The 26,276-nt window shown below is 35.8% G+C and overlaps 1 protein-coding gene across 1 annotated transcript in view; it reads left to right on the forward strand.

The window, feature by feature from the left end:
• The window catches only part of LOC145688461 (uncharacterized), a 239,993-nt gene that overhangs the window by 142,203 nt on the left and 71,514 nt on the right, over positions 1-26,276 (forward strand). Inside the window, exons 7-9 of the mRNA XM_081762724.1 lie at positions 7,834-7,937; positions 14,695-14,812; positions 16,240-16,367. Coding sequence (XP_081618850.1) covers positions 7,834-7,937; positions 14,695-14,812; positions 16,240-16,367 — 350 coding nt within the window. The remainder of the gene's footprint in view (positions 1-7,833; positions 7,938-14,694; positions 14,813-16,239; positions 16,368-26,276) is intronic.

Raw genomic sequence — 26,276 nt, forward strand, 5'->3', positions numbered from 1 at the left:
CCATATTTGGCGCATGCGCAGCAGTTGCAGCGAACATGGCGGCAAGTAGTGTGTCTGTGGAGCAGCGGTGTGTAATCAGATTTCTTGTGAAGGAGAAAGTTAAACCAGCTGAGATTTTCAGAAGATTGCAAGCACAGTATGGTGAACAAACGATGCCACGGACAAGAGTGTACAAATGGTGTGAACAGTTTCGCGAAGGACGGGAGCTGGTGACAAATGAAGCGCATGGACACATTCGCCCGACTCCAGTCGCGCCAGTGAATATCATACGTGTTGAGCAAATGATTAATGCCCAGTATTACTACACATTGTTCAGTGGTGTAGTATGGAAGTCCATTCGCAAGAAAAGACCTGGGATGTTGTCTGGAAATATCATTCTTCTCCATGACAATGCCCGCCCTCACACGGCCAATGTAACAACTACTACTCTGGCCAAAATGCGCTGGGAAGTTCTGCACCATCCCCCCTACAGTCCAGATTTAGCCCCCAGTGATTATCATTTGTTTGCACCCCTTAAAGACCATATGGGAGGGAAGAAATTTACAACAGATGAAGCACTGCGGAACGATGTCCTCCAGTAGCTACGACAACAACCAAGTTCTTTCTACGCCAAAGAAATCAGGGAGCTGCAACAACGATGGCAACGGTGCCTCGACGCGCACGGAGAATACTTTGAAAAGCTGACATAGTTTGGTGCTTTTTGTGCTATCTGTTTCCTCTGAAGAAATAAAAGTCCCAGTCAACCTTGAACGACCCTTGTACTTTGACATCACAATGTAGGTGAGGGGGAGGGGAGAGAGAGATGTAAAAAGAACAATGAAAGTGACTGTCTTTGTGACTTTATCACTCTTGAACCACCTGACCGATCCCAATCAAATTTTCAACATAGATGGTGTTTGCGCCTGGGGTGGTTTTTATCATATCATTTTGATCGTAGAACTTCGGGGAGGAGGAGTTAGAAAAAATAAAATAAAACCTAATACCTCTTGATCCACCTGATCGATCTCGATCAGATTTTCAACATAGAAGAGGTTCGGGCCTGTGATGATATTTATTATTTTACTTTGACGGTGCATCTTATGGGGGGAACATTTATAAATGATCGACAGTGGCCGATATTAGTGTCGAATCTATAATTTTCGGAGTCGTTGAGATGCACAGTGGCATTTCTGATGCCGTTAAATTCCAAATTCAGACCTGAGCTGTGGGGAGGGAGAGGAGGATATATATATATAGAAATGATTGAAATTACCAATATCAGTGTCGAATCCAAAGCTTTCAGGGTCCATAGCTTTCGGTGCCTTTTAAATCTAAATTCAACCACGCCACTTGAGGGAGAGGAGGGGAGAGAAATATAAAAATCATCGAAAATGACCAATATCAGAGAGCGCTTTAGTAATAGTAAAAAGTGACTGATTAACGGAACATATTACTATTTTTTTTTTCTTAATTTAACCCAGCGAAGCGGGTAATTGATGCTAGTAAATAAATAAAATATAATATGTTATTGATAACTTTAATAATAAAATTTAATATATTACACTTATGTGTAATGCAAATTTACGCAAGGGGCATTTAACTAGACTTGAGCAAGAAAGTAGAAAAATTACATCATTATAATTCACTTCACTTCAGTGAAAAGAGAAAAAAATAATTCCCTATATAAATCAATGGGATAAAAAGTAAAGTTGGCGTATACGGCTTGTAGATAGTTACCATTTTTTTTTCTTGCCGTATACGTAAGCCATATTCTTCCATACGTTTTTCCCAAGTACCTAGTAGTCGTTCCACTTGTAAGCTTTCTCCCGAAACCTTTACGTCGTCTGATAATACAAACACATTTTTATTTTCTGTTTTCGTCTTTTACTCTTCTAACTGTACCTTTCATAACAACATTGAATGGTTTAGAAAATGGCACACTGCCTTGTTTCAGACATTTAGACTAATTCTATTCATTCGCTTTTTCCATGGTTTGTTTTCATTCGGCACCGATAGTTTTCATCGGGTTGTTTAATCGATAGTCTTTTTTCTTTTAATCCTTCCAAATCCGCCGAAATTCTTCCTATGTGTCCAGTCTAGGTATGTTATGTGAAATTCCTTAACTATTTGATAGGATACATATTAAGTATTTACTAAAGTTGTATTTATATATAAAGAAAAGATAATAAATCTCTCCGTGAAAGTAATTCGGCAAAGTTATTTATTGTCTTCCTCAGTATGGACCCTTTCAGAAAACTAACGTTGCCAGACATGTACAATACTTGAAAGTTTGTGGTCTGTAATGTAACGTATACAGTAAAATTTAATCAACTTTGATATAGTTCGTGTCGGGGTTGTTTTGTTTAAAACAAAATGTTTAAAACAAGTGATTAAAACTTGTTTTAAACAACTAATTTTGTTTAAAACAAACTTTGTATACGTTTTAAACATTTTGTTTTAAACACGTGTATTTTTAAGACTTGTTTTAAACATATTTTATTTTTATTTTATTTTAATTTTGTAAAAAAAAAAAAATAAATAAATCTGCCAGAGAAAGAAAATTTTCAAAAAGAGCCCCCATTCAGACGACTATTTTCTTCGCATGTGAATGTTTTGATTTCTCGTGGCTACAAAAGATCAATGTAGTGATTTACAATTTACTTTGTATCAGGGTTGGCTGATTCAAACCAAGGTGGTTTAAACTATGGTTTAAACCAACTGGTTTTTTCAAAAAAAAAAAAAAACAACTGGTTTAAACCAAAAATAAATAAATCAATTAAAAAAAAAAAAACGAAAAATGCTTTAAATCGTGTGAACTTAATGGTGACATTTCCACATATCAAACCATCCGCATTACGTTTATCTACTTTTCACCTTCACCTTTCCGTGTTCAATTCTCGGTCGAAGCACAACCCATCTTTCAAGTGTAAACCAAGTAGCGATTCGAGGTACCCCTTTAAGCGAAAGTCTTCTTCGTGATAACCTTGGTATTTCATAAGGATGTTAAGCCTAAACATACGAAATGAAAACAATATATAAATTTCTACTTGAATGAATGCCTGTTGATTTATAAAAAATCCAAGCTTGCCTCTTATTGATAGAACTTGGCAAAATTTATCAACTGCCTACGTAGCTTCCAACATTAACTTGGATTTGACTTTGTTTTAATTTTATTGAATGATATCTACATACCAAATTTGTAATTTAATACCTCAGTTTTAGCGTAGTGATTATGATATGTTGACCTTAAAATTTTACATACAAATACATTTAAAGTAATAACATGATTTTCCCAATGGCTAAGGCAGGAGTTTCCCGATTTATCTATAATTCTACTTGTGTAACTGTTTATTTTTTGGTTCTTTTGAAATGACTCTTGACAATTATATTAACAAGTACGCCTATGTAAAGATCAGTACAACGTATTTTTATCAGGAGACCTTCGTGAGTGAGTCGACAATCGCATTTGTGACCAATTAGTCCCGGTTTCGTGTCCAAATGGACAATTTATCTTGGATGTAAGTCGAGAAGCGGTTTGGATTCCGCTTTAAGCTTATGTGACCCCTTCCAGCATAACCTTGTTGTTGCATAATAACACCAAGGCGAAACAAACTAATTTCTGTCCATATCTGATATAAATACATAGAGTAAATTATTTAAACCAAAAATACTGGTTTAAACCAAAAAACCGAGTTTAAACCAAAAAACCTGGTTTTTTGTTTTTTTTTTTTTTTTCAATAAAAACCATGGTTTTTGCCAACCCTGTTTTGAATGTTTCTTTCCCCTTATTCTAAAAGTATATTGTATTGTTTAAATGCTTCTCAGTTAATTTGCGAGAAAGTGTGGTCGAGGGTTGGACTACTACTAGAACTGATATTAAGAAATAAATAAAATAATTATCATGGAAACAAATTTTTGTGTTGTATTCAGAAAACAAACAAAATATTATTTGCTAAATTGCGGTTCTGAAATTAAAATATCGCAGGCATTCCTTGATACAGTACATGTTGGTTCTCAGTCTCTGTACAACTCGGAAAGGACATCATTTGGAGTAAATTTATTAAAGAAACTTAAACTTCATCAGATAAGAAAACGACCGTACGAGCTCGTTGTAAAACGTGTAAGAAAGAAATGGTTGGTTTAGTTCAAAGAATGAAGAATCATTATGAAAAATCCAAACAAATGGTAAAAGTGTTGATCCGAATATTGCTTCTGATAATTCTAACGTCAGTGATGTGGTTGAGACACAACTGGAAACTTCAGGTAAGAATTAAATTTGTATCAACAATATCTCTTTCATTATATTATGAAAATTTAATTTGTCCCTCTTTCGCACCCCAATTCTAAATTTTCTTAAAAGCTTTACACCTTGGCATAGCTTGTATGAAAGGACTAGGCGAGAAAGTGCAAGGTATGGCAGTTGCCCGCGTAAATAACCATCAAAAGCGTGATACTTATTGTAACATCAGTTCCGAACGTCAGTGTCGGACAATTTAATCTCAATTTGTTCGTCTGTCTGTATGTATGCACCACGCTACAGGTTGCAATTTTCGGTCTATTAACACTAAATTTTGAGTGTAGAGGCACGAGACGTTGGAATTTGCTGTATAGATTTTGACTGTGATCCGACATGAAATTTCAAAATTAGTGGTTCGGATCCCACTTTAAAAACCCTGTCTCATATAGTCTTGCTACTGTGCAAAACTATAATCAATCAAACTAAACAAATTAATTTTATGCGTTTCGAGCAAACTTGGGTTGCAGGATACTCCAACTCAGTTTTTGTCAAATATTTTTAGATATGGGACGTTCAGACCACAAGAGATCCAAGTCTGTTTTCAGAAAAGTTCACTTTTGAAACGTAGTATCTTCGTAGGCAAGGGTAAGAAATAAATGGAACAAAAACCATGTGAAAGGGTGTGGACTAGAGTTTCATAGTACAACCGCTAGACAAGTGCGTTGATGGAGTGGGGGAGGAGGACTAATTTCCCCCTCTTTGCTCATAAATTTAAGATATTAACATTATATTGTGTACGCTGCGGCGTGGGAATGATTAACAAATCAAGCTCCGAATGCCATAGTCAATGATGCATAATTACGTTAAATAAATGCAGTGTGTATTCAAAAGAATTCACCAACGGAAAACGTCATATTTTCACAACCACGAATCCGAGATGAAAGAAAGAAAAACTACCTGACAAGATGTAATCTAGAATTTTATATGAATGTCGCTAGAGAGGGGCATTCATTTAGAGGTTATCCTCCCCTACCCTGAATTTTAGATTTTGGGGGCAGTAATGCAGATTTAGAGATCTTTTGTTGAGCAAAGTCCAACATAAAAAAATTGAAGTCCTTACACTGAATAAATACGGATTTTGATCAGTAATCCATTTTCATTGGCCGTAAGGAACTATATTCCTATATTGCTCTCTTGTATATCTTTTGGCCCAAGGATTCCAAAGGTGGCTCTACTTGGAGCTTCGGCCTTGCTTAAAATTCTGGAAATTGGGCCTAAGCAACTTTCCAGTTTTAATCATCTGTATGTTCTCCGTATTTATTCAGTGTATGGACCTCAAGCTTGTTCTGTTGGACTTTGCTTATCAAAAAATTTCTAAAACTGCCTTACTACCCCCAAAATCTGAAATTCAGGGTGGAGATGGGCGGTTGCCCTTCTGTTCTACTGACGCCCCTGTCTAGCGGCTGTTATATGAAACTACCCCACGCCCTTGCGCATGGTTTTAGTTGCATTTATTTTGGACTCTTGACTGCGAAGATATTACGTTTTGAAATAGAATTCATTTGCTGAGCAAAACTGAACTTTATTGAAAATGGATTTGATCCATTGTGCTCTGAACCCCAGATAGTACCTTTCCTCAATATTACTGAGTCAAAAACAACCAATTACATAGACTTGCAGAAGTTAGCACAACATGAAGTGTGCTTCAAACATTACTTTTCGAAAATTTATTATTTTGAAATAATTTGATTAGCATCAGTGTTTTGAAATAGTAATCAAATTTTGCAACAAAAATCTCACCTGCCTCCCCGAAACACGAGCTTAGCCCTTAAAGGCATAACTAGAAAACTTTCAGAAGTGGTAACTCCGAAATGATAACAGCACAACCGTATTTCTGGTAAAATTCTAACCTTAAAACATGTAACATGACTCCTTTTGAAATTTCTAATACCAAGCAAAGATGTCCGCCATGATGCTTGATAGCACCATCTAATGTGTCAGACCACTTCCAAGTTTCATCACTCTCCCTTAACCCGTTTTCAACACACAAGGATAGTGAGGACTTTTGTTCTGCCATGTATATTGATAGATTGTGTGAAATCTCCACAGTAGGCAGATTTTAAAATCTACCTAAAAAAAAAAAAACCAAGAAAGTACTTACGAGAGTCACTGGCAAGAGGGTGTAATAAAAGGGGGTCGTGATATGAAATAAGTTGAGAATTACTAATTTATACTGAAATATTCTGTACTCAACACAGTGTAGTCTTAACGAGAATAAAATAAATGAAAAGATCGGTTGAAAGAGTCTTCACAAATGCGTTATTACACGATTTTGAAATATTTTTAAAATCATGTTTTAAACTGTTCAAAATGTTCATGTTTTAAACACATGTTTTGTTCTTTTTTTTTTAACTGTATTTTTTCCAACCCTGGTTCGTGTAGCAACATTAGTTTTCTGATAGGACCCATGCTGAGGAAGGCAAAATAACCCTTAGCCGAAACATTCACGGTGAGATTTTAATGTGGGTGTTTCTGGTGAGTACAGCTTCAGTTAGTATGTTTTATATGCTTTCTCAAGATTTATAAATGCTATCATGTCCTAAGATTGTTGTTTACAGATGTTTGGTTCGGTTTTATCTTAAATTCACTTTTGTAAAGTTCTTTCAAAAATCTTGGCTTATTGGTCCGTTTGATCCTGCTGCTCGTATTATTTCTATCGCTGTTTAGTCTAATCAGAAATCTTCGCCTGTTTTTATCGGTTTTAGTTATTTGTCATTGCGTTTTTTCTAAAAATACTTCCTTATTTTTATATTCTGCTTTTGTGATCAGTTTGCCGCTGTCGTCTTCAGTTATGTGTTCATCCTTTGTTTTTTTCTTGTGTTTTCTATTATTCCGTCTACCATTTCCTCGTTTCATTTAATATTTTTCCAGATTTGTACTGAATTCTAACTTGTTGTGCCCAATATTAAGTCATCTGTTTCTAAGTAATTCTCCCCAGGACCTGTTATTTTCGGTTTGCTTGTTGCATTATGTCATCCCACCTCTTAGTTCCTTTTTTTTCTTTTTTCTTTTTTTTCTACTTTTTTTAAAATTTTGTTTCTCCTAAAGTTTTGCATGCTTCCTCTTCCGATTTAACGTCGTGTTTTCGCAATTGGAAACTTATGCTCGAATTAATTTTTTATTCCTTAGTTCTGAAGTTGTTAGATATGTTTTCTTTTTCTTGTCTGTTTTTGTTTCTTGAAGTATCTTATCAATAATCATGACCACTATCTGTTCCCCACTAGGAAATACTTTAGTCCTTGTGTACCTTTTTTCACATTCGGTCAGTAATTATGTAGTATGTTACTGATTCTATACATCCGTTTAACCGTGTCTTACATGTCTTTCCCTTTTCTTAGTCATCCTTTCGTTGGATAGAACTTAATAAGCTGTTGCTTGTATTTCGTATTTCGAAACCGAGGTGCCCAATACCTACTGCTATGTCGTCTGTTCTTTCCAACTTCTGTATTCACGTCTTTTCAGAAAATAATTATTGTATGCTACTTCCTTTGTGTATTATGCAGTACTGTTACCAATTAACTACTAATATAACTTGATACATTTTTGTTCGTTTTTAGGACAAACAGCCCAAGACGCTGAAGCAAAGGAATTTGAAATTCAGGTTGCAGATGACAGAATTATTCAATGTTGCACTCAGCTGGCAAGAAAGGGATCTAAAGTGGTAAGTAGAAGATAGAAGTATCGTTTATAGTCATGTAAATGCATCCCTGCTCAAAATAACATGATAAAATTGATTGTTCAACCCTTGAAAATTTTTTTCCATATGTTTTCCAACCGCTCACTTTCATTGGTGTCTGTAGTAAAATGTTAAAAAATTTAATTACAATGGTTTTTTAAAAAAGCACAGTGGATTAAGTAAGAGAGTAGTCACATATTAAACATTACTTTCGTTCGGAGCTATCAAGTTAGGAGTTATTACGTCTGTAAATAAACACTGTCGAAAAAAAAAAATGTTGAACGTTTAATTCGTTATGGTGACGCGCTTAGGTGCAAAGCTTCGTATCTTATTCGAGGACAGATTCAACTTATTCTGTATATATCAGTTGCAAGGAAATTTTAACTAGACCTTTACATTTTATTGGCCTCCATTTGGTTTTTCCTTGAAAAGTCAAGGACACTCTACAAGTTCAGCCGAACACATCCCATCGAAACCAAAGTTGGTATGGTGATAGGTCTTGACCTGCTATATAAGAATATGAAATATTATGTTGAACAAGCTTACGATTCTCGAATAAATGAGTGGTCAAATTTTGCGTAATATTTTCGAAGGCAAAAAATCCATACACCACACTTAACCCATTGGGATCAAATTTGGCGTGGTTCTAGAATTTTAGTACTATGAAAGCATGTGAAATATTATGTAATGCAGGCTTACGGTTCCCAAGTTATGGGCTGCCAAATTTTGCGTCATATTTTCAAAAACAACAACAAAAAAAAAAAAAAAAAAAAAAACACACACACACATTTGTAAATGATCCGATTAGGATTATATTTGTCACGATCAAAGATCTTGACCAGCTATATAAACGTATGAAATATTATGTTTTGAAGGGTTACAGTTTCCGAGTTACTATCGGTCGAATTTTGCGTCATAATCAACGAGCAGTTTTAATATCCAAGTTTTTCATTTTATTGTTTGTTTGGAAACTTATCGTATAAATCAACATTAATAAAATTGCCACAATGTTCTGGGTCATTATAATACATGTTCATACTTACAGTACATAACAGCCATTTTATTATGTATTAAGTAACCATGACGATAATAATTATATTAACAAAAGAACATATATCGGGTGTTGCAAAATAAGTGTTACAACTCTTGGGAGGTGACTCCTGCCACTGAGACAAGAAAAAAAGTTCTCTTGAACTTTCGGCTATCGGACATAGTTTCGGATCTACAAGGTGCCGAAAGCGTGGGAAAATGACTTTCGGACGCCAATAGTTCGGAAACTATCCAACGTAAAGAGGGCGGGTAAAAAATTCACTGAAGAAGTCATACCTGATGTATTGAATTTTGCATGTTTCACAATCCTATAATGCACGCGCAAGGGATTCCCCAAAGGAACGTAGGGAGTCCCGGATAATCTGCCAAATGAAAATTGGTCTAAATGGATATGAATTGATACGGTTTCTACCGGGTAACAATAATTCGTTTGTATTAAGTCGATATCTGGAACAAATACAAAATGGCGGACAACTTCATGCCCGTAGTCTGTGGTTGCATAATCGCCAGGTACGGATGCTGGACAAGAGTGACGTTCTGAGTATTAAGTGTGGTGAATTTGTAATCAAATACTCTAGAAAGACTTCTGGAGTGTCGGTAGAGCACAACAGATGAAACAGGGTGATTCACATGTGTGGAAATACGTAACGAAAAATGCCCAGAAATGCACTCATACTCAGTAAACGTGAGTTCAAAGCGTCGGAAATGTAAGAATTAACGTCAAGAACATGAAAGGCATTACCAATTCACCAATAATATCCCTCAAACCGATGCAATATGATGTGCACGGTTACATACCAATAAGAATGCAAAACTGAGGCCAAATTGAACTTGTTCAAGGGGACTAAGAAACTTGGTACACTAAATGAATGTCAGTAGTGGGATCGCATGATCGATATTGAAATGTGGCCAATGTGTGTGTTGATATCGACATGTAGCTAATGGACAAATATAAACATGTCACACTACTGCTGGAACACCGTCCCACGTGCGAAAAGTAGGAAAATAACTGCTCGGGTCTTGAATCTGAGGCCATGGGCTCCCAGTAAGATTGGAAACTGCTACCACGCGAGCGAAAGTGAGCGCTCTATTCCTGTGGTTTCGAGGGAGCCTCACTTTTTCTATATTAATTCCTTTGAGGAGTACCCACTTTGTTTGGCGAGCGCTTTTGTACAGCCTCCCGACAAGCTTGTGTGTTTCATTTTGTTACTCCTACTGCACAGCTGTAAACAATCAGAGCTTTAAGACGTTTCTTCCTATGTGTCATGTCGTTTTGTTTTCCATATGTATGGTGTTCCAGCAGCAGTGTTACATGTGACAAATTGGTTCATTTTCGTCTTTGTCTTGGCATGTGCACTGTGTTTAAGATACGAATATCTGGAGGTATTTTCCTATATTTCGAGTACGTCATATGTCCCAGAAGACGTGGGACATAATACAAGTTCGTTATTTTCACCCTCTATCAGAATTCGAACCATGGATTAAGAGATTTCTTTTCATATGTGTCGACTGTGGGACAATGTCCCAAAAAAAAGAGGGATATTGATACATTCGTGTTCTAGTTACGTTCTACCAAAAAGTGCACCAGATGTAATAGCAGAATGTACAACGTTATTTTCCTAGTTTTCGCACGTGGGACGGTGTCCCAGCAGTGGTGGGACATGTTGATATTTGTCCATTAGCTACATGTTGATATCAACACACACATTGGCCACATTTCAATATCGATCATGCGATCCCACTACTGACATTCATTTAGTGTACCAAGTTTCTTAGTCCCCTTGAACAAGTTCAATTTGGCCTCAGTTTTGCATTCTTATTGGTATGTAACCGTGCACATCATATTGCATCGGTTTGAGGGATATTATTGGTGAATTGGTAATGCCTTTCATGTTCTTGACGCTAATTCTTACATTTCCGACTGAGTATGAGTGCATTTCTGGGCATTTTTCGTTACGTATTTCCACACATGTGAATCACCCTGCTTCATTTGTTGTGCTCTACCGGCACTCCAGAAGTCTTTCTAAAGTATTTGATTACAAATTCACCACACTTAATACTCAGAACGTCACTCTTGGCCAGCATCCGTACCTGGCGATTATGCAACCACAGACTACGGGCATGAAGTTGTCCGCCATTTTGTATTTGTTCCAGATATCGACTTAATACAAACGAATTATTGTTACCCGGTAGAAACCGTATCAATTCATATCCATTTAGACCAATTTTCATTTGGCAGATTATCCGGGACTCCCTACGTTCCTTTGGGGAATCCCTTGCGCGTGCATTGTAGGATTGTGAAACATGCAAAATTCAATACATCAGGTATGACTTCTTCAGTGAATTTTTTACCCGCCCTCTTTACGTTGGATAGTTTCCGAACTATTGGCGTCCGAAAGTCATTTTCCCACGCTTTCGGCACCTTGTAGATCCGAAACTATGTCCGATAGCCGAAAGTTCAAGAGAACTTTTTTTCTTGTCTTAGTGGCAGGAGTCACCTCCCAAGAGTTATAACACTTATTTTGCAACACCCGATATAAATGATCGTGGACGCGTATAAGAGTCTTAGAATATTCTTATAATATTAAGCATATTATAACATATTGTAACATATTAACTGAATCTTGTATAACGGTTATTCTCAGATATGTAAGATACATGAAACACATCTATGTCTCATATGCATATTGTAATATCCTGCACGTGGTTGTATTTATAAACAACAACATGTGCTTTTTTTATTTGTATACAAACCCACATGTTCTTTTACTACGAGTTACTACATGAAGCAGAGGACAGGAATCATCGTCACTATTTGTTCGTGTGATGGAAGAGGAACACCAACGCCCCCACTGCCGAAGAAGGTATAAAACTCCAAGCATCGCCACAATCGACATCAATTTCTGCTGGTCAACTCATCTTTCGTAGTTTGCCTGGAGCCCTGTGAGATTCTTACCTAACCCAAGTCTTCTAGCTTGCCTGACGCTATGAGGCTTCCTGCCCCACTCTGTTTGCCTGCAGCATTGTCGGAACTTAGCAACTCCCTTAGCTTGCATGGAGCTTTGAGAGATTCCAAACCGCAACAATCCAGCTTACGTGGAACTTTGTGTTTTCCCTTTCTGCTCTGCTTGCGTGGAGCTTTGTGGGAAACCTTCCCTAGGCTTGGAACTCCTATTCACCTTCACTACGTAGTGGATTTTGTATTGGTCTTATGATCACAATTATAGTGATTCTGTGTTACATTATTTTATAACAGAAACTTTTATAATAAAAGGTTGTGGTAAACAACCGATTCTCATGTGTAAATTGCTCTACCTTCTACCTTTCTTAAAGGTAATTTTTTACAATATCTATATACTATTCTTATACAATTGTACCTAGGTAATAAATAAATTTCCAATATTCATGTTATTTACTCCCATTATCTATATTACCCATTATATATTATTATGTTCCAATTCTTTATATCAACTAAATATTAACATAAACCTAAGAATATGATATAAAGTTTCATTATGCTTTCGTTGCTGAATAATAGTAAGCTAACAAATCACAACAGCATGAGATTGGAACAATTCAAACGAGAAAAGATTGAAGTTACGATAATAAATTCATTTGCACAAGCATTAAACCAACAGCAATAATAGTAAGAAATACTAATATTGGATTGAGCGCATTAGATTAAGCACATTCAAAATGAACTAATACAAACATCGGATTAATAGAAGAAGAATTGTTACTAAATCGAGTATATTCAGTAGATTAAGATAAGTTTGGAAAACGGCATATTAGTAAAATTCCATATTATATCTTTTTGTGAAACATTAAATTAATAAAATTAACGTGAAATATCTAAACATATTTAACACGATAATGGCGAAACAATTATCACTAGCTTTCATTGATGCAGTCTGTATCTGGTTTTACTCTACGTAAGTCAAGTGAATGAGGATAAATTAACATTGAGATATCTAGGGAGTACATTTGATCATGTTTCCTTCGTGCATAATCCAATTTATTTAACCTATCCATTCAATGAGTGACTGAGTTGTTATTACGGTTGCTCGGTTGTGAGTGCTCGTATAATAGTTTCAAACGGACTTATTTCCTAAGTCTAGAATTACAGTTTATCCTATTCTATTAACTACACACACACACCACAAACTTTTGAAATTCTTCTTAAGGAGTTATTGCTTCGTGAATTTAAATTAGAAACTAAAAGATCCCAAGTTTTAGTTTTAAGTTTACTGGTTTGTTGTAATCCAGTCTTCTGATGATTGTGTTTGAGTTTCTTCATTCGGCAGAAATAAACTATATTAATTAGCTGTGCACAATTAACTTCTTTTTTATTGTCGGTCTACCGTATACCAGAGTGATGCCACCCTAGAAGTTACACATAGCCAATACTATTATCAATATTAGGAGGAGCAATAACTAAGACTTCTTCAAATTGAGCTTCAGTTATTTTACCTGATGCTTTGGATACGTCCACGTTATTAAATGGGTGATCAGTACCATTATAATTTCCATTGGATTCACTATGAAATCCTTTTTACTTGATCTTCCGGGACAGTTACTTCGAAATTGACAGTATTTTACAGTCATTTTCCCAACAGTGTGTTATGTTCGGAGTGTGATCCATATTGGATTCACTTTTATCAGGTATTGTAGAATCATCATCGGTTTTCTGTATTTTATTAGGATAATGTCCTGTGCGTAACCACTTTCAGTATTGCGTTTTCCACGAGTACCCTTGTAATTTTAACTAGTCATCATGTTTATTCTGAATTTCACTAGATTCGGTTTTATTTCTTTGGCAAAAGCTTAGCTTGTCCAGTCTCAGCTAAATTTTCGCCTTTCTATATTCGATGATGATATAATGAACACATCAGTATTCCGGGTTTTATTCATTGAATAATCAACGTTATTCACTGTCTCAAATATTCGCCACCAAGCTGTTACAAGAATTACTGACTGAAAGATCTTTTTTTTGACCAGTTCCTTATCAGTAAAGAATATGTGTCTGTGTGAAGCCTGGAATTCAAAGGATCGTTGTTCCCAGTTACACTCGAATGAGGTATTATTTTACTGCTAGCTGAAATATTCGTTCTTCGTAAGGAAAGAATAAGGTTCATGCAATATATCATATGTAAAAGTAAAGAAATAAGTGAAATAAAGAAATAGAAAAAAAGAGCAACGCTCACTGAAATAAATAAATAACGAAGAGGAACTCCTTTCTACGGTAAGAGCTGATCACAGAGAGAGACATACATATATTATTAAAGATTATTGTCTGGAACTGCGCAATGATCTCATACAAAACTCGTCCATTTCACCACTTGATGTAATTATTTAGTTATCTAATTATGTACTGTCTGTAGCATAATCAGCATATTCTTATGCACGTTTTTCAACGCCATTGTAAATAACTAATCCGTATTATCCTTCCAAATTAGTTTATAATATGTTGTAAATCATTAGTTTATAGCCATCAACACTTAGTAATTAAATATATAATTACCATAATATCTTGGATCATTGTAACGTGTTTACATCGACTCATCAATCAATTCATAACGTCCACTTTCTTACATAAGTAACCATTTTTTCCCCTGACATTCACAACTGTACATCTGCAGTAGTCAGTCTGCAACAATGATCGTTGTAACGTATGATGTTATTTTTCTTTCAGGTGCTGATATCAAATGATAAAAACTTGAGAAACAAAGCGATGGTGAATAACGTGGAAAGTTATTCGAAAGAAGAGTTTGTATTGTTCTTCAGATCAACGTTGCATCAAAATGATGCTCGTAAGTATTCCATGTATTTTATGTGTACTTGCATTGCAGGTTATGAGGAATACGAAGTAAGAAAGTACAGTAATATGCTAAACTAGATGTTCGAATATTATTTTTCATGGGAAATAGTAGATTAATAAAATATCATTTAAAAATCTGGAGGATGGCGAGATTCGAATCCCGGTCTTCCGCTTGCCTTGACTTCTCCGAAATGACTTGTTTTATTACATTACCAATGACACAACGTTTCTGTTTTATTCCTTCAATCCATAAAAGCATGGATGTGTTGGTAATTTACAGAACCAATCCAGTACAGTGGATGTTTCAGTTGCAGTATCGGCATTTATACATTCACAATAACTACTTCATTGCTTTTTTGGAAATTTTCTGTAAAGGTGATACTTTAACTACGTAAAACAAGGATCTTGGAGGGAAGATGCACTAGAACTCAAAAAAAGTTGACCGTGTCGCTGGTGTATCAGCAGTCCGTGCCATGTAACTTGTTTACTGCATTGTAGTTATGTTCAGTCATCGACAAAATAAAACATATTTGTTATACAATATACTACACTTTTTTGTCGCAAACTACATTTTCTAGCATTATCAAAATATACATAATGCGGTAAACTTCGAAACTGATGCAATGAACACATTATTCTGTATATAACTTACCTTAATAATAGTGTTTCCCGTTTCAAATACGATAATTATAAATACGGATAAACTTCCTAGTGGAAGAATTTAAATAAATACCAAAGATCAAAGTAACTGCAACATTTCACGCCACCACTGCTAGAAAAGAACTTTTATATGGTTGGCAGTAAAATTCTGGCTCGATTTATGCAAATATTTTTCAAAAGATACTGAAAAAATTACTCTCTGACACACACTTATTTTGAGATAATAAATTTGAATTTAATGAATGGATTCAAGGATCACCAATTTAGTTTTAACATTTTTTGTCAGTTATAGAAATGAGACTTGTCGTACTTTATGCAAATAACTACGTTTTGATCCTACAATTACTTCATTTTTAAGTTTTCGAAGGAGTGAAAGGAAATCAATAATGCACCCCCATGTGTTGACACTTTCAAAAAAGTCAGTTCATATGAGGACTGTCTCCTGTGGTGGTAGTATGATCATTTTTTTTAAACATATAACAAAAAGATAAACCTGTTCGAGTTCAGAATTGTATAGCTTGCCATACAATAATGACACAGTACATTATATTCTAGATGGGAATAGCATAAAGATTTATTCATTTGCAAGCTTACCATATCACCATGCTACGGATACATAATCGTATATTCCAGTATTTCTATGAACAAGGTTTAAAATATTTTACGATTTGTTTTTCCATATTTACAAACATGATGATGCATTTTTTTTTTTTACAAGTATTGGTGCTAAATAACATTTTTTCTTTTTTTAAATCTTAGCGGATATTGCAGACATTTCTGCATTTCAAGGAAACTGTATTCGTAATGATCAACAGAGAGAAGAGCATACGCAAGCAGATCAAGTGTTATGCAGATTAAAAGCATTGCTCAAGGAACCATTGGCAGAGGTAATTTTCGTAATAGTGTATTGAACCATTGACACACTTTGGTAAATATTGAGTTGCAATTTCCTGCTCAGTTTCAGTATACTTTCTTAAGCTCTTACGTTGGATCCTTCTGAAAATTGATGTTTTTTAATTCTTTGTAACGAAGCGTAGATTACTTATTATTCATTACTGATTTTTCTTTTTAGGTCCTTATAGAAAAGAAATCACTATTTATATATTTCACAGTATGAAACCGTCTTAAATAAGAGTTTTAAGGAGGGCCTTTTTTGCCGAAGAAATGTGCTTGTGGTATTCAGATATATATATATATATATATATATATATATATATATAATATAAATTATCCATCCATTTACCATTCTTATATTCTTGCAGATAACGTTTCGAACCTACATGAGGAATAAGGAATAAGGAAGAAAAGGAATTAATATCAAAATGAAAGTAAAACCTACATCGATCAATCCCACATGTTGGTGATTTTCACATAAGTAAAATCATCCAGGGTTTGGTCTTGTACAACTCGAAAACCAAATAGCATGGCGATATCATAAGAGAAGGTGATGACAATTTCTAGGGGGAATTTACTTCTCTGAAATAATTTATGAGACTGATTCAAGTAGGTTTTGCTGTTCAATTTTGATGATAATTCCGTTTTCTCTCTCATTTCTTGAAATACTCTAAGACTAATCCCGTGTAGATTTAAAACGTATTTTTTTTTCTTTCTTTGAAAATATAGAGTGGTTAATAGACCATATTTCTGTAATTGATTACCAGACACTATTCATATGTTATACGACAATATTGTATGATATGTTTATTAGGATCACGCAGTCCGACTTGTAAGATTGTGTTTTTAGTACGAGAGTCCGTCCGTTATTCCGTACGATAACTAGAACGGATGCGAATATTTAAATTCTGTTTCTTGCAATAGATACCTAGAGCGGTTATCTCAGGCTAGTTTCTTAATAGAGTCAATCCGTTAAGAGATAACGGTCATTTTAACGGTGGCTATCTATAGGCCCTATCGTATACATGTAGTCGGAATTTTGAATTCTGTTTTTGCAACAGATAGCTAGAGCTATTATCTCAGCCGAGTACGTTAATGGAAGTCAATTTGTTAACGGATAACGGTGACTTTAATTGTTAATATTGAAAACCCATAGGGCTATATGTAAGCGAATTTTTAATTCAATTTTTTGCAACAGCTAGAGCGATTCTCTCAGGCGAGTACTTTAATGGAGCTAATCCGTTAACAAGGTAACGGATAATAGTGACTGTAACGGTAGCTATCTCTAGCTTATATTCCATTATTGAAAGCGAGTGTTTTTAATTCTTTTTTTTTCAACATATAACTAGAGCGATTATATCGACCGAGTTTGTTAATGGAGTCCATTCTATTAACGCATAACTGCTATTTTAACTGTGACTATCCTCTCCTGTGCCCATATTCTATACATTTAAGCTAGTTTTTGGAATCATTTTTTGTCGTATATAGCTAGAGTGATTATTTCAACTGAGTCCTTTAATGGAGTCAATCCATTAACTCATTAACAGATAAAGACTACTTTAACAGTGGTTATCTATAACTCATATTTCATACATGAGAGCGAAATGTTTATTTATGTTTTTTTCCAACAGATAGCTAGAGCGATTATCTCGGCTGAATTTGTTAATAGAGTTAATCCGTTAACAAATTAACGGATAACGGCTACTTTAACAGTGGTGATCCATAGCCCCTATCTGGTACATGTAATCGAATTTTTTTAATTCTGTTTTCGAACTACTTCGATCTTGTTCGTTAATAATGTCAATCCATTAACGTATTAGCGGATAAAGACGACTTTAACACCCGCTATCTATAGCCCATACATATAAGCTAATTTTTGAATTCTGTTTTTGCAACTGAGACTTTGAACTATTATCTTTGCCGATTTCATTCGAAGTTAGTCGTTTGATATCTTAACGGGTAACGGTGACTATTCATATACCATACGTGGAAATATTTCACGTGATCCTCTCTACTGTCTTGACTACACTATAAATTTTGGTATTATGTAGATTAAAAGTATCGTATATTTGTGCTCGAAATCTGTGTATTTTATCAGAATATGGCTAAAATGAAACAGTTATGCTACAAAGCAAAATCATCAGTGATAAATCAGAACTATATTCCGTATACTCTCACGTAATGGCCTGTAGAGATAAAATTTTCGACACGTGATCCGCAGGGGCCACGGTGGCTCAGTGGTAGAGCGTCCACCTTTGGTGCATGAGGTCGTTCGTTCGATTTCAGCTCGCACCAAGTGAACTTTGTGGTGGACAAACACCATGTGCGTGGGTTTTTTCGTGGTTGTCCCGTTACCTCCCACTTTCTTCATTCCACCATTTCATTGATTTCTCATCATCATCATCTCCTTTAGCCTAGCCGGCATAACCATGGGACGTAAAACTTAAAGATTTCATTTTATATGACCCGCATAATGTTGCAGCATAAAAGTCAGATTTCCTCAACTTGAAAATATAAGTTGCTTGTATTTGTAATTTTATTCTTTTTATATAACAGCAATTTTATTCGTCTTTACTCATGATGAAGTATGATTTTATCTGCTATAAAAAAAATGTCATATATACCTTTATAGGGCCGGCCTTCGGTGATGGGGGCCCGATTGGGAACATTTTGCGGGGCCCCACTTTTACAACTAACTTGCACCAAGGTCTGTAAAACCCATATATATCGCTTTCCCTGCTGGTCTATTGGTTACCCATTTCCCTTTAAAACGTGTTTCCTTCTGCAAAATGTTCTGGTGAAAACGCTCACTTTGTTCATTGCTTATAGCAGCTAATTTTTCAGAGAAATAACTCAAATGGAAATGCAAACAGCGAATGAATCTTAAAATAAGTATTTCATCCTTGTGCTTCGCAGTTTTTCAAGAAGGTTCTGTACCAGTATTTCATACTTTTCTTCTCTTAGAAAAGGGGCGCGGTGGCTCAGTGGTAGAGCGTTCACTCCGATGCTTGGGGTCCCTGGTTCGATCCCAGCTCGCGCCGTGTGGACTTTGTGGTGGACAAACACCGTGGTCGTGAGTTTTCTCCGAGTTCTCCCGTTTCCTCCCACTTTCTTCATTCCACAATTTCTCTCATCATCACCGTCTCCTTTAGCCTAACTGGCATAACCGTGGGACGTAAAACTTAAAGATTTAATTTAATTTAATTTCATTTCTTCTCTTACAAGTAGGCCTATCGATGTCGAAATCTGGTTTCTTGACCAAACTTGGCAGAGAATTGTGAAATATGAAGAAACGGGCGTAAGAAAAATTTAAGATGCCTTCCGTCCATAAAGTGCCCGCAGTGGCCAAAAATGTGATTGATCAGGATAAGCCATAAAAATATGTTTCAAGTTTGAAAATTTCATTTTATTTGTAAAACGGATAAAAGAAAAAAAACATATTAATCGACACTAGGAGGAAATAGACATCTATATGAGGGCATGCTTATCATGGCCTCCATCTTGAAGTTGATCATCTTGTATCTCGCTCCACTTTTTTTTTTTTTTTTTTTTTTTTTTTTTTTTTTTTAAGAGGAGGTCATGTAATATATCAAATTGGGCTAGAATTTTACGAGAAATACAATGGTGAAGTCTATGTTTCCATAAGTTTATATTTGTAAGACATAATGAAAAGCACATTGATATGAATTCGTTGGTTCAAAGATTTCTTAACAATTGTATTTTTTTGAAAAGAATTCAAGTCAGGAAAACCTAATGTACGCTAGTGAAAACATCGTAGGTAGCTATTTATGAAAAGTATAATCAGCTTGAAATCGTTATCGACTGCAAACAAAATGAAATGGTGATGAGACGATCACAGATCTGAAGGAAGAGATGGAAGATGGATGACATATTTTCCATTGGATTAGTCGAGTTAGAAGACAAACCTTCATAAGCAGCCACAGTAGTACACACTAGTAGTATTCAGTACACACTAGAATACATTCGGTTTTCCTGACTTCATTTAAAGAAAAAAAAATACATCCACGGGATTTTCCACAGAAGAAGGCAAAGTTTATCTTCTGCTTTTTTGTTTTTAATATAGTTATAATAAGAGAAAGGATATGCAAAGAAGTCGCACTGAGGCTGATTTATTTGATACAATCCCGGTATTCACGGTAGTATCACATGATATAATCAGTAAGAATGCCAGGAACTTTTAGTGGGGTGTTCAAAATAAAAAAGGGTGTGCACACAGGATAATGATATTCATTTTTACACAAACTCAAAGAAAATAATATTTTTACGCCCAGGGGTGTGTGTAAGGAAATTTGGAAGAGTGTTAGGGGTGTTGGAGGTGTGCAGAATACTCCCTGGACATATCTGTTTTACCCCCTAGGCGGATGAATCTATTTTTACAACGGAAGTTGTAAACGTAAAAGAAACTACTGCAGCATTAAATTCAGAAAATATTTGCTTATGCCCGAAAACTTAATACAAACTATGATTCATTTACTTGTTTACAAGGGACGGTATGGCCTCTCCCTAAGTTCATGTACCTGTATTGCAATATGTTGTGTGTACTTGACAACCGAGAGTAGCAGAGCCTTCTTAACGGTGCCATAGCCTCTTGGCCGGGGTCCCCGAGAGCAGAATGGCATGTATTCATTATATGCATTAGGAACAAAATTTAATCATAAAAACCACAACACACTTGTTTGCTCTGGGGCCTAATATGCTGTTAAAACGGCGCTGAAGAGTCGAGCAGACTGCACTACGTGGGGCCCGATTGGAAGCAATCGACTTAAGGCCGGCCCCTGTACCTTTAAGAAAGGCATTTGTTTTATGTCTAGTTGGCGCTAGGAATTCGACAAAAATATAGACGTTCCCTTACGCAGCTGTCCTTCAGTCATAACATCGGTGCCAGCAATCCACCGACTAGATAACTGACAGGAATGAAAGTAAGTGAAAACAGGTTTCCTCTGTATCCGGTTCTCTGATCTTAAGGATATCCTTATTTTGTACTGATTTTCCTTTCCCCTCCTTTCTCCCTAGAACGAATTCTTTTTATATATTTCAGGTTTTCTTTACATTGATAGTAGCATTGCTTTCGTCTGTCTTGTTAGAAAGTGGCTTGTGTAAAAGCAAAGTGTGGGTGAAGGGTTACTTTTACTTTTGAATTGAAAGTTGTGGATGAAAAGTGTGTGTGACAGTCCGTTCAAACAACTTGATGAACTACGTACCAGTAACGATGAAAACCAGACGTGCGTTTCGTATTTTGAAATACAAGATTTCGAACTTAGAATAAAACATGGCTGCATGTGGTCGTGATATGTGTGCACAAGGCTGTGCAGTGACACGAGAAACGTCAAATAAAACTGTTTGCTGCGTCATGAGAAGAATAAATTCATACTTGACAATTGACGGTGAGTAAAGGCTGGCTGCGGAAAATGACGAAGAGAAATGATTTTTTTTTTTTTTCGCCGGCGTACGACAATATTATATATACTTCATTATCGCAAAGCGTAAAGCTATTCAGTATTTAGTTTCTAAAATTGCAAATGCAGATCAGACACAAGTTTATTTTGATGCTTCCTATAACTACACTGTAATGAACGGGGAACGGAATCTGCACCAATATGCACATTCGGATCTGAACAACAAAGATCAACTGTTATGTTAGCAACAACTGCCAATGGGGAAAATTTACAGCATATGTGGTTTTTATAAGAGAAAAATAATGCCAAAACAAAAACTGCCACCTAGAATTGTGCGAGTTCACGACAAGAAGTAGATGGATGTCGTTTAGATTCAGAACTGGCTACAGAGTGTGTGATGTAAGCGACCTGGAGCTCTGTAGCGGCTACGTTCTCTTCTTGTGTTGGGCAGCTTTAGATCATATTCGAGCTTCAAGATTGATCTTCATGTTATTCTAGGTGGTCTAACATAAGTTCTTCAGCTACTTGATGTTTCCATCAACAAACGGCTTAAAGTGTAGTTAGAAAGCAGCTACTGTGATTGAATGTCCTCTGTGGGAGATTGGACCACAGTGACTAGACGCTTGAGAAGGATATCAATCTCGGAAACGTACACATTGTTTCTTGCTATGTGGAAAAGTATATCCAAAAATTGGAAGAACTGATTATTAAAAGTTTCAAAGTAACTGCTGTGCCTGCAACACATGTACGAATACCTATGAAGCTTGATAATCTATACAGGGTGAACCTGAAAGTTGTGCACGAGCTCCGGGAGGTGATTCGTGACTCAAAAGAAGACAAAAAGTCCTGTTGCATGTTGTCGAATTCCACGTCGTGTACGAATGACAGGGGTGCCAACTTGGAATCGACAGTCTAATCCTGATAATTGGAACAGAACAGAAAGATGTGCACGAACTCCGGTAGACGATTCGTGACATCAAAAGAAGACAATAAGTCCTTTTGCATGTTGTCGAGTTCCGCGTCATGTACGAGTGACAGGGGTGCCAAGTTGGACTCGACAATCGAATCATGACAATTGGAACTGAACAGAAAGATGTGCACAAACTATCTTTGTCTGCGCAATACATAATGTACCATTTTGCTGATGTTCATAGCCACATTTATTTAGTTTTGATGTCACGAATCATTTCCCGTAGTTTATGCATATCTTTCTGTTACATTCCAATTGTCAGGATTCGATTGTCGATTCCAAGTTGTTACCCTCTGTCACTCCTTCGTACACGGCGCGGAGTTATACAACATACAAGAGGACTTGTTGTCATGTTTTGATGTCACGAATCACCTTTCGGAGTTTGTGCACATCTTTCAGGTTCACCCTGTACATAATATAAGAAAAGGAGGGTACATTTTTTTTTCTATACCATATTCTCTACAAGTACGAATTCAATGAAATTTAAAGAGTGAAAAGTGCAATTAGGCTAGAAGTTGAATCCGGATTCCGGATTACTGTGCTAATGACTGCGCTATCTAGTTCATTTCTCATATACCTAAATCAACATCATAGATGTTCACGAAAATATTGGGTTGTCGAAGTTCCAGTATCGTATTTGTTAGTATTATGGTACCGGCTTTTTTGTGGACTTGAGATGCTGATCACCGGTCCTCACAGTGGAAATGTGTGACTGGTCTGTGAACAAGTGGGACAACATGGTTAATGCTTCGAATCAGTATACCAAAGACAAAAGTTGTATCAACGATCCAGTAGGTTTTTTACTTTAAATTCCATTGAATCGATCTTAAGCCCAGAGACAATGAAATGCTACCTGACTTAGTCATCACAAGTGTTGAGCATAAATCTAAATTAACAACTAAAGATTACCGTCAGGTAAAATAGAATTTGGCTCATTGATCTTGATGACAACTTAAGTTCCCGTTTGACAGTAGGAGTTCTGCAAATATATTATATCATTATGCTATTATTATTATCATTATGTTATCTCTCAAATATTTCAATCGCCACAGGAACCTTTCCCGATAAACTAAAAGTTGCTAACGTTAAACAGTTATACAAACAAAGCTAAATTCAATGAAATAGAAAACTATAGACCGATATCATTGCTACCCATTATAGGTAAAATTCTGGAAAAAATAATGTTCAATCGGGTAATGGATTTCATTAATAAATATTCTATTATATCCAACACACAACGTGGTTTCTTGAAAGGTAAATCCACAGAGACAGCAATTTTTCATTTCCTACAAACCTGCAGAAAGTTGTTGGATGAGAAAGAATTATCTATAGGAATATTTTTAGATCTAACAAAAGCCTTCGATTTAGTAAATCATAATATATTGCTAGAAAAACTTAGTTGCTATGGTATTAGAGGCTTAGCAAATAAATGGTTTGAATCATACCTTAAAGATCGGAAGCAAGTAACTGAAATCACATGAATAGTTAATAATAAAATTCAAAAATGTGTATCAAGTGAAGAAGTTATTAATCGTGGAGTACCACAGGGATCAACTCCAGGGCCACCTCTCTTTCTTCTTCATATAAATGATCTTTCTGAAAGTATTAACAGTTCATGTGTGACCTTATATGCAGATGATACAAATGTAATAGTTAGTGGGAAAGATGAAAGTGAATTAGCTCAAACTGCCAAACGGCAATGAACCAACTTTCAAGTTGGATGACTAAAAATGACCTAATTATTAATGCAAATAAAACATGTGCCTTAAATTTTCATAAGCCAATACAATAATAAGAATAAATAATAAGACAGTTAAATATGTAGAAACTGCTACCTTTCTTGGAGTTAAAATATCTAATAATTTCAACTGGGAACCACATATAGAACATGCAAGAAGTAAGTTAAGCAAACTGTGTTATGCAATTAGATGTGTAAGAGATAAGATTAATGTAAAAACAACCAAGTGTGTATATTACTCAAATTTTCATTCTATAATAAAATATGGCTTGATGTTCTGGGGAAATGCACCTAAAAGTATTGTTATCTTTAGGCTGCAGAAGAAAGTGGTAAGAGTACTTGCAGGAGTAGAATCGGACTCTTCTTGCAGAAATATTTTTAAGGAACTTGAAATAATGACTCTTCCCTCAATGTATTTGTTAAATATTAATGTATTTGAAAAAACATAGTAGTGAATTTATTGTTAACAAAGACATTCACAGGTACAACACAAGAAGTAAAGACGACATTCACTTGCATGCACATAGAACAAATATATACAATAAATCAGTTACGCACAAAGGTATTCTATTATACAATCTACTTCCATCATGTATAAAAAATCAGGTCTCTGTCAATAGCTTTAGATCCAACCTTAAAAGGTACTTGATAGAACAATGCTTTTACTCAGTTGAAGAATATGTACAAAATAATTCGTATGCGTAAAATTAAATGTATGGTAAGTAAATAGTGAATCTATAAGAATCCGTATGTAATAATAGTATGTATGTTTATGTACTGTATACTGGTATATATATAACTGGCATGTCCAATTTCGTTGTATGACGATGAACGGATGCAATACATTATGATTATGATTATATGAGGTTGATATGTAGTGCACCAGAAATTACAAGTGTTCATAAATTATCTAAATCACACGTAGATGACTCGTGTATATCAATACGACGTTGTTTTTTATTATCTACATCGAAAATCGTTCATAATTCTTTAGTTGGAGCCAACGTTGGTGCTCTACGTACTACCAGAGGATCGATTGGTTGGTCACTTTCAATTATACGTACATTGGCAGTACCGAAGATATCAAATACTTTGGGTTGTTTATGCAAAGCTGTGAACTTCGCATCCTTGACAGATACGAGCTAGCCAGCTATTTCAGTATAAAGTAACTCAATAGTATATGAGGGGGGCGCGGTGGCTCAGTGGTAGAGCGTTCACCTCTGGTGCTTGGGGTCCCGGGTTCGATCCCAGCCTCTGCCAAGTGAACTTTGTGGTGGACAAACACCGTGCTCGTGGGTTTTCTCGGGGTTCTCCCGTTTCCTCCCACTTTCTTCATTCCACCATTTCACTCATCTCTCATTATCACCGTCTCCTTTAGCCTAACCGGCATAACCGTGGGACGTAAAACTTAAAGATTTCATTTTCATTTCAATAGTATATGAGAATAGAGTTTACAAATCGTAAATTCAGAAGCAAATCTATACGATATTTCGACTGAATGAGGGGCTGTGTATGGGATATGTGAAAAGTTCTTCCCTCCCAAGAAGTAATCGAGATACCAGAAGACGTCAAATACACTGGTAGTCCACCAGTGTTTGGATGGCTTGCCAAAAAGTTTGCAGTGCACTTAATGGAGTTCAACACTAGCGATTCGCAGTGGTCTTTACGCTTCGATGGAGAAAGACATGATAGATCACGCCTACCATACCGAGTACAATACATTCTCTGGGTGCAGGGTTAGTTTTGGAAATCATCATGGATGTTGATCACGATTCAA

Source organism: Thermobia domestica, chromosome 6, assembly GCF_964235325.1.
Source record: "Thermobia domestica chromosome 6, izTheDome1.hap1.1, whole genome shotgun sequence".
Classification (NCBI taxonomy): Eukaryota; Metazoa; Arthropoda; class Insecta; order Zygentoma; family Lepismatidae; genus Thermobia; species Thermobia domestica.